We start from the raw sequence: 10,000 nt of genomic DNA on the forward strand, positions 1-10,000 counted from the left end.
CTGGGCAGAGTCTGAACTGTAAGTGCTGGGCTTGATTGATTGCACATGAAATCTAATCCCTCGCTCTGCTCTCTCAACCCCTCTCTCAGCCCATATCATATGAAGGACAGAACAAGAATCCTGAAATGTGTCGAGTTCTGCTCACACACGAGGTTATGTGCAGGTGCGTCATTCTCTCTCTCTCTCTCTCTCTCTCTCTCTCTCTCTCTCTCTCTCTCTCTCTCTCTCTCTCACACACACACACACACACACACACACACACAAACACACACACACACACACACACACACACACAGTGACAGAATCACATCCTTAGACATATCCATTACCCCCTCGCTCCGTGTTTTGTCTTGATGTGGTTTCGAGACAACGCTCAGTGCTCCGCCAATTCGAAAATCAAACAGCGGTTGAACGGAGAACCTGTCTGTCATCGGTCTTGTTACGCCGTGAGCCCCCCTGCTGGCTTCTCCTGAAGACCCCCCCCCCCCCTTCCCCTCGCCCTGCAGACCCCCCCCCCCCCCCGCCCCCGCCCCACTCCGGCTGCACCGGCTCCTGTTTCTTTTTGGAGCTCCGGTGGGGGCAGCCAGACCCCCTTAAGCTAAGCTGCACCGGGAACATGTTAGGGGAATAATCAGTTACACCCACCCGCACCCCCCGGGTCCTTATGTTATATGTGGCTCATGGCACAGATGTAAGAACTGTTCTAAAATAGAACTGTTCTAGAATAACGCCACAGTGCCTCTGGAAGCATGCGGCCTGGGAAGGTATAAAGACGGTAACAAGAGTGAAGTCGTCATCGCCAGGAACAGCCAGGCACACGGCTTATATCAGGGAGTAGTAGGGGGACAGCAGGCCTGAGGAGGGACAGCAGGCCTGAGGAGGGACAGCAGGCCTGAGGAGGGACAGTAGAGGAGGGACAGCAGGCCTGAGGAGGGACAGTAGAGGAGGGACAGCAGGCCTGAGGAGGGACAGCAGACCTGAGGAGGGACAGCAGGCCTGAGGAGGGACAGCAGGCCTGAGGAGGGACAGCAGGCCTGAGGAGGGACAGTAGAGGAGGGACAGTAGTGGAGGGACAGCAGACCTGAGGAGGGACAGTAGTAGAGGGACAGCAGGCCTGAGGAGGGACAGCAGGCCTGAGGAGGGACAGTAGTGGAGGGACAGCAGGGCTGAGGAGGGACAGTAGTAGAGGGACAGCAGGCCTGAGGAGGGACAGTAGTAGAGGGACAGCAGGCCTGAGGAGGGACAGTAGTAGAGGGACAGCAGGCCTGAGGAGGGACAGCAGGCCTGAGGAGGGACAGTAGTAGTGGGACAGCAGGACTTAGGAGGAAGAGTTGGTGTGGAAGTGGGGCAGTGACCCGAGGGTTTGAGGGCAGCAGGGGGGTGGCCAGGGGGGAGGAAGGAGAGTGGGGGGGGGGGACTGAGTGGGCCTTAGCCATTGTGTAGCCAGCAGATGCCCGAATGTGACTCACAGCTGGCTAATAACAGAGCCGGAGAGGCAGAGGGCAAGCGTCACAGCTGGGGAGTGAGGCCGTCTGACAGGGGGGCGGAGGGGGGCAGGGCAGGGCCAAGCTGGGACACGGAAGGGGTGAGGCGAGGTGTAGGGGTGGCAGATGGTTAGGGGAGGGGGCACTTTTGTTATGCAGCGAAGGGGACTTCGGGGGGAGTTGGGGGGGGGGGTGGAGATTGGAGGCCGGAGGCCAGCGGGCTCCACAGACAGGACTGCTGACGAATTGTAGGATGCTGTGTGGTGGTGGTGGTGTGTGTGTGTGTGTGTGTGTGTGATGTAGTGGGGGGCGGGGCTGAGTTTGATTTTCAAATCAATGTGACAGATTGCCAGGCTGGCTTTTCACTTTTGAATGGTCCCTCTCTGTTTGTAGGGTGTGTTGTTGTACCTTTTATCCTCCTTTCTTTCTTTCTTTCTTTCTTTTGTCTGTTCTTCCCTCCCCACTCTGGCCCCCTTTTCTGTCTCCCTGGCTCTGCGCCGACTGCAGTGCATTCTGGGATGGCGGACGGAGTGCAGGAACCATGTCTTCTGTCTGTCTGTTTTTCTCTGAATGTCGTGTTTCTTGTTTTCCCCGCACAGTCGCTGTTGTGAGAAGAAAAGCTGTGGAAACCGCAACGAGACACCCTCCGACCCGGTCATCATAGACAGGTAATAACACCGGTCACCGCTGACAAACACCTCAACCTGAACACCCCGCCTTAACCCCGTGTCCAGCGCTGCCCCGCTGTTCGTTCCCCCAACCTGAACATCACACAGCTCTGTGATGTTCACTCCAAACGCACAAACACTCACTCAAACAACCTTCATTTGTGAATGCACATGAACACAGTCCCTGAACCTCCCATCCAAGCACTGCGGACTGATGGCAATGTGGACATGGAGAAAGAGAGAGACAGAGAGAGAGAGAAAAAGAGAGAGAGAGAGAGAGAGATGTTTGGTCTGGTTTGGAGTGAGGGCAGAGACCCAAATCTATGCTGTTCCTGTGATGAGATCTCACAAATCAGCCGTCGCTTTTATGGCCAGTAAAGACAGAGGCCCTGGCGAGAGAAGCAGGGTTATAGACAGGGCCCGGAGTGGGATGTGTATGTATTCGCACATGTGGTCGAAAGGGGGGTGGGGGGGGGGTGTGGGGGTTGAATCCATGTCTGCGTGCTGAATGCGTGGACGAGTGTGCGTGCGCCTGTGTGTGTGTGTTTGTATGCCTTTTAGAGTATCTGGCGTTCTGGCACCGAATGCCTTTAACAGCACATAAACAGATCAGGTCTTCAAGCTCCATCTGTAGCTGGGGTCTGGATGTGGTCAGAGCACCTCCTCTAGCACTTGGTTGGCGTGCTGTAGCATAGAAAATAAATAAAACACGTACCGGCTCTTTCTTTTCTGACGCAGAGTCGGCCGTGCACCGCGAGGGCGCACACATGTTCTTTATGTTCCCCTCTGACAGACGGTTATCAGACGTAAGAGCCGGTGATGACCGTTGTGTGAGGGCCGCCACGTCCGAGGGATTGGAGAAGTCACACGGTGTCTGGCCGGCATTAGCCGCCGTGATGAATGTTCGCAGAGCAGACCTGCTGGAGGATGCCTTCTCTGTGATGTCATCTCTCCCAGACTTCATCACCTCCTTCGCTCTTCCTCTGAAAATACACTCCGTACATGACTTTTCTCTCCTCCTCCCCTTTCTCCTTTGTCTTTGCTCGCCCTCCTTCTCAATCACTCTCTCCCCCCCCTCCCCACCACCAACCCCCCCTCCACCTTCTCCCTCTCTCCCTCCATCTCTTCTGTTCGAGCTGGCTGGCTGTTGACAGTGTGTCTCAGAGGATCTCCGCTGAAGATAGTTTTCATATAACGGAAAAATTGTGCTGTTGTCTTTTGGATTTTCCCAGAATCCCTCAAAGCAGCTGTTTTTCTCGTTTAGCGCATTTCTTTCCCAACGACCACCCCCTCCTCTTCCTCCTTCCTCTATGGCTAAGCCTTCCCAAAAACTGTCCATAAGTAGCGCGTGGGGCTTGTGAAGTCCGGGATCTCTATCCCTGTGTGAATCAGGACAGGATGATACTGGTAGCGCTCTGAGGATTGATTTAAATGGGATCGTTGACCTACTGTACTCTCTAATCACACTGGGCATATCTTAGCTTGATCAGGGCTTCTCCCTCTTGACAGGCCAATAGAATCCTCTCCTTGGGGACTGGCCTATTAGCAGCTATGTCATTTGGGATAAGCCCAAGATATTTGTTGCTGCGTTGTATCCTTCTAGAAAAGTTTTCTTCTTGGATGTGTGTGTTTATTGTTTGTGGGGCTGTGTGTATATGAGTGGGACAGATACAGAGGCAGAGAGAACAAATGTATCTGTGTGTATGCGTATGTTTACATGTTTGTGTGGACATAAAAGAATGTATGTTTATGTGTGTGTGTGTGTATGGTTGCATGGGTGTTTATTTATGTATGTATATGGATGCATATGTACGATTGTGTATGTGTGTCTGTGACCCCTAGACTGACCTTTTCCCCCAGTCACTGCTTGAGGCCTAAATTATTCATGTGTGTGTGTGTGTGTGTGTGTATGTGTGTGTGTGTGTGTGTGTGTGTGGTGGGGGGAGACGGTCTGTTTCTGTGGCGGCAGTAATCAGCCTCCTGCTCCCAGCCCCAACACCTGTTCTCCAATTAGCATGCAGCGCGCTGGGCCCCACCCGTCCCTGCTGCCCAACTCTCTCTTCATCCCTCGCTTTCTTTCTCTCCCATACGCTCGCTCGCTCGCTCTCTTTCTTTCTTTCTTTCTTTCTTTCTTTCTTTCTTTCTTTCTTTCTTTCTTTCTTTCTTTCTTTCTTTCTTTCTTTCTTTCTTTCTTTCTTTCTTTCTTTCTTCCTTACTCTTTATTGCACACGCACACACGCACACGCGCACACACACACACACGGACTGTCAGATACTCGCATGCACACACACACACCATCTCTCTCTCTGTCTTTCTTTCTTTTCTTTCTTCTTTCTTTCTCTTAGCTAATACTATCATTATACTATCATACATATATAATACGTGCAATGTCACTCTATTTCTTTTTCCTTCTCTTCCTCTCCTTCATGCCCCCCCCCCCCCTCGCCCCCCTCGCCCCCCCCGCGCCCCCCTCAGCTGAGCCCATCTAATTCTGTGTGATAATTAGGCGGTGTCATTAGGACACCTACCCAAGCACAGGGGAGTTTGTAATTCCCCAAACGGCCCGAACCCCCTCTTTTCTAATCTCCTTTCCATATTGTTTCGGCCCTCGCCCCCCCGCCCCCCCCCTGCCCCCTCCTCCCACTCCTGCTGCTGTGCTCCCTCCCTCTCCCTAATCCTGATTTGAGTGAAAGGAGAGAGAGAGGGGGGGGATCACAGCTGATCCATGGGGAGGGCTTGGGGGGAGAGGGGGGGGGGGGTAGAGGGGCAGAAGGGTGGAGGGATGGAGATGGCGGAGGGGTTGGGGGAGGAGGCAGTCAGGCTAGTCAGGATGAAAAGATGACTCTTTAACTTTGCCCATGTGTCCTGGATTTAAAAAACATGGCTCGTTTCTTAGTGTTTTCACGGTTCTTTGATGGTTGAATGTGTCACTCGCTGACTAGACGCAACGGTCCTGTTTGGAGAATGTCACTTATCTTTGATTGATGGACTGACTGGCTAGCTGATTGATTGAATGATTGACCGATTGATTGATTTATTGATTGATAGATTTCTCTGTGCAGCTCATCTTTATCTTCTCTAATTATCAACATCATGTGTGCATTCTTGCTGACTACGGTATTTGAAGGCTGTGCTACTAAATGAGTCCTATGTGTTTTTAAATTATGGTCACAGCTTATGCACCTTCTGATATGCAGAAGGTGCATAATGTTGCAAAAAAAAAGAAAACGTTTGCATTAATTGTCATCCCTGTGCGAAGTGTTACCAGAACAGGCCTGTCTTTGCTCCATCTCTCCTCTGCCTGCAGGGAGACAGGTCTGTTACCAGTGTCATCATGGTCCTGCTGACCTCTGACCTTTAGAGGACTATATGAGTTCTGGCCCAACGCTGGCCTCTGGCGTTTACTGGCGGACCGGGGCTTTACAATGGGGACAAGCAGATGTCAGTATTAGTGCTGGTGTTGGGAGGAGTGGACCGTCTAGGTGGGTTGGCTGGGAGGCGGCAGGCGGACTCGGTGTAAGAGCCGGGTTTTATATTTGACTAGGAGGTGCAGATCGATAGCTGGTCATAAGGAGAGCGTGGAGCGACCCTTCGTGAGGCCAGAGAGCTCAGGAAGGAAGGGGGATCAATGGCGAGCACTATCTCACTAATTGATCGTGTTTTCAGGAGGGGTCCTTTTTTAACAAGCAGGCGCTCAGAGCAGAGAGGAATAATCAATGGAAATTTTCCGATGTCGTCAATATCTCGGTTCCGTCGTCCCTCTCAAAACGATTAGTCCGTTCACAAACACTACATGCGATGAGGTTTTAGGTTTGTGACAATTAAAATGTGCAAAATCCCCTCCCCTACAGAAGAGTTTAATCTCAACGGGACTAACCTGTATTAAAGTTGAAAAACTAGGCCACACGTTTGATTTGTGTTGTTTACTGGAGAATTCCTATTTGCGGTATTATTACGGTTGATGAGTGATAGCGTTGCTAAGGCCCTGTTCTGAACAGTGATTAAAGCTCTCAGGGTGTCCTGACTCCAGACAGTCGACCTGAGGAGGAATCCATGCTCTATCTGGCGCTGTGGACCGTATCGATCCACCTGTGGTTTTCATGCCACTTACTGTACGTGCATGCGTGTTGTTTTTAGCTGTTCTAACACCACATAGCACTGAATGAGTGTTATATTCAGTGTGGTAGTGGGGATTTTTTTTTTTAGTCAGGGAGGTTTATTTTAAGGATGTCATCGTCGGCGTGATTACGATCATCCTGTAAACATCGGTTGTTTTTAGAGTCTGAATCGTGATATCATATTCACAAAGGCATTGATAGAGAGGGCGCCACCACAACCGCCAACCCCTACACCCCTGGCTATATTTATTCCTCAATCAATGTCCAGTAAATAGCTTAGAAATAGCTTAAAGAGGCGATTTCCCTCCTAAATCCATAACTTAAAGTTTTTTTTCCACCCTCGTTCAATTTGAATGAGGATTACTCGCACCTTTGCACATATTATGAGCTGAGTGGGATGGATCCATAGAGCCGTTGGGTTTTCCTGAGAGAAGAGGTCCTTCAGCGTTGCTGGCCTCTCTCTGTTGGGGCAGTAAAACCCGAGGCATCTTTATGAGTCTTTACGGATTTAGTCTGTCTGGAGAGTTAACAATAAACCATTCAGATATCAATTGTTAATTTGTATCTGAATGGCCTCTTTCCACACACCGTGGGTGTGAGTGATAGTTTGACCATCTGTCTGCATGTTACTGTCTGTCTGTCTGTCTGTCTGCATGTTACTGTCTGTCTGTCTGTCTGTCTGTCTGTCTGTCTGTCTGTCTGTCTGTCTGTATGTCTGTCTGTCTGTCTGTCTGTCTGTCTGCTTGTCTGCTTGTCTGCTTGTCTGTCTGTCTGTCTGTCTGTCTGTCTGCATGTTACTGTCTGTCTGTCTGTCTGTCTGTCTGTCTGTCTGTCTGTCTGTCTGTCTGTCTGTCTGTCTGTCTGTCTGTCTGTCTGTCTGTCTGTCTGCCTACCTCCTCGTGTGTGTCTGTCCTTCTGTCTCTCTTCAACAGCCGCTATGTCTTTCTAGCGTTCTGAATGTTAAACACGCAAAGAAACAGCATTTTCTCTACAGTCGTACTATCAGTGTTCTTGTACTCCTGTAGGCTACTTCAGCTACTTGTCAGTGTAGCCTGTGCAGCTCTGCGTAGGGGTGCATCTGTGTTGGTACATCCCTGACCCCCGTGCGAGCTCGTTAGCCTCTCCCTGTAGCTCTAATGGAGGAGAACATCTCTGCTCTCTCCAGTAGACCCTCAGGAACATTCATGCAGCATGGCTGCTGGAAAACAGTATTACACTATTGGCCAGAAAGAGAGGAACAGCAACCATTTTTGGACCGTGTCAGAGGTCGAATTCCTCTCCTCTCCCAGATGCATACTCAGTTGCAGGCAAACTGCCTCGTTATACTATCTTATGTGCTCTGCTTAGTTAAGATTGTTTCTCACCATCACAGTATCTGGTTGGTATATTGATGACCTGTGCCCCTGATACCATGGCTCTTTCCACATGGTTGCTAAAAGACTAAGTCAGGCATTCAACCAGTCAGTTGGTGCCGATCTTTGGACTTACAGTGAGGGAAATAATTTTTTGATCCCATGCTGATTTTGTACGTTTGGCCACTGACAAAGAAATTATCAGTCTATAATTTTAATGGTAGGTTTATTAACAGTGAGAGACAGAATAACAACAAAAAACAAGAAACAAGACACAAGAAAACAATTGGTAACACACAACGCCGTAATGGACTGAAATCGCGCCCGCAAGGTCCCCCTGCTCAAGAAAGCACATGAACAGGCCCGTCTGAAGTTTGCCAATGAACATCTGAATGATTCATAGGAGGACTGGGTGAAAGTGTTGTATTCCAGCAGGAAAATGACCCAAAACACATGACCAAGGCAACAAAGGAGTGGCTCAAGAAGAAGCACATTAAGGTCCTGGAGTGGCCTAGCCAGTCTCCAGACCTTAATCCCATAGAAAATCTGTGGAGGGAGCTGAAGATCCAAGTTGCCAAACGTCAGCCTCGAAACCTTAAAGGACATGGCCAAGATTTTGGAAAATTTTGGGAAATCCCTGGGGTTAGACAAGCAGTATGAAGCATTTTCAACGTGCGTGCAATATGGGGTGGCGAGACCTGGACCGATTAGTCTAGCTTAGTGGATTCACTGGTACCAGGTTAGGCCGATTAGCCTACTTTCCAAATGTCACGAAATAACCCCCCAATACAATATTCTCCTGAGATGTGTGCAAACCTGGTGGCCTACTAGGCCTAACTGGCCTAAGTCATGTTTTGCGAAGGGGTCAAATACCTATTTCACTCATTAAAATGTAAATCAATTCATAACTTTTTTGTGATGTTTTTCTTGACTTTTTTTTCGTTATTCTGTCTCAAGTTGCCATTATTCCGTCTCTCACTGTTAAAATAAACCTAAACCTGCTTTTACCTAAAATAGAATTATAGACTAATCATTTCTTTGTCAGTGGGCAAACTTACAGTACAAAAGCAGCAGGGGATCAAATCATTATTTCCCTCAATGTAGGTAGGGTGGGGAGTCTGACTGACACAGATCAATGCTGTGACCAGCCATGCATACATCCCACTACCTCTGGAGCTGTCCTCTAGCCTATAAATATACCCCAAATATATCCCATAATGTTCCCGAGGATGTCACCGTTGTATAAAAGCAATAACTCACTTGAAGGTTGTGGTATATCACCAATATACCACGGGTTCTGCTGGTCAACGGCAATTGGCTGCACCTCGTGCCTATGGCCGCAGCGCCACCATATTGCCGATAAACCAAACCCTCTCATGAGTTACTGCTTCAATATCATCCGTAGAGACAAGTAAGACGGCACAATCTACCAATGCCGATTAAGCACGTTCTCACGGTTTATGGTTTGGGTATGGTTGTAGTCTTAAAACCATTGTAGTTGTAGAGTGTACACACACACACACACACACACACACACACACACACACACACACACCCTGTCCCTTCACTCCCTTGTCACAGGCCCTCTCCCTGGTGGCCAGTAGTGTCCAGTTCTTCCAGGCCCCTGTCAGGGAGCCCCTCAGGCAGGCAGGCAGGCGGGCAATGAGGCCCGTCAGGCCTGGAGGCTCTGCTGGCTGCACACGGCCCCACCACACACTCCCCACACGGGCCAGGACCAGTCAGGCTGGACCGGGGTGAGCTGCCGCCACCGGACTGGGGGGGACATCTCCTCCCCGGGGGGCAACGAGAGGAGTAGAAATGACACGGAGACAGACGGAGAGAGAGAGGGGGGGCGATGTCTGGAATATCAAACTCACTGACAGCTATCGCTTGACAGAGTAAAGACTTCTGCCTCGAGTCAGAATGGTGGGAAACGAGTGTGAGGACCCTCGCGTGATGTCCGGGCTTTTGGGACGGGGGAGGGGGGGGGAGTCTCGGCGACTCACGACTCCGTCGGCGCAGACAGGAAGTGTCCGGTGACTGGCGGGCTAGATGACCAGTTTGTGTTCGTGTCACCTTTGGTGTGCGTCGTCGGGCAGTGTTGGGTGTCACGGCGTGAACCCGAACGCTGAGAACAAGCCCAGCTTGTTTGCTTTAGGGAGAGAGCGCACAGAGGGGGCCAGTCGGAAACGGAGCGCAGCGGAGAAATGTTTTGACAGGAAATGGGAATGGACTGCAAATGGGCTAATGTGGAGAAATGACAGGGGAATTCAGGGGTGGTGGGGGGCGGTGGGGGGGGGGGACGCGGGAGTGTGTGTGTGTGTGTGTGTGTGAGAGGGGTGGAGGGGGTCTCTTCTAAATGGCCACACGCCCTCCT

The 10,000-nt window shown here is 50.5% G+C and overlaps 1 protein-coding gene across 2 annotated transcripts in view; it reads left to right on the top strand.

Annotated features, from left to right (window-relative positions):
- The window catches only part of ebf2 (EBF transcription factor 2), a gene marked incomplete at both ends in the record, with an annotated part of 32,511 nt that overhangs the window by 6,407 nt on the left and 16,104 nt on the right, over nt 1-10,000 (top strand). For both annotated transcript variants that reach the window (XM_084457703.1, XM_084457704.1), the window contains 2 exons: nt 90-163; nt 2,084-2,152. In XM_084457703.1, the coding sequence (XP_084313829.1) occupies nt 90-163; nt 2,084-2,152 (143 nt within the window). The remainder of the gene's footprint in view (nt 1-89; nt 164-2,083; nt 2,153-10,000) is intronic.

This window comes from Borostomias antarcticus (assembly GCF_949987555.1).
Source record: "Borostomias antarcticus genome assembly, chromosome: 23".
NCBI lineage: Eukaryota > Metazoa > Chordata > Actinopteri > Stomiiformes > Stomiidae > Borostomias > Borostomias antarcticus.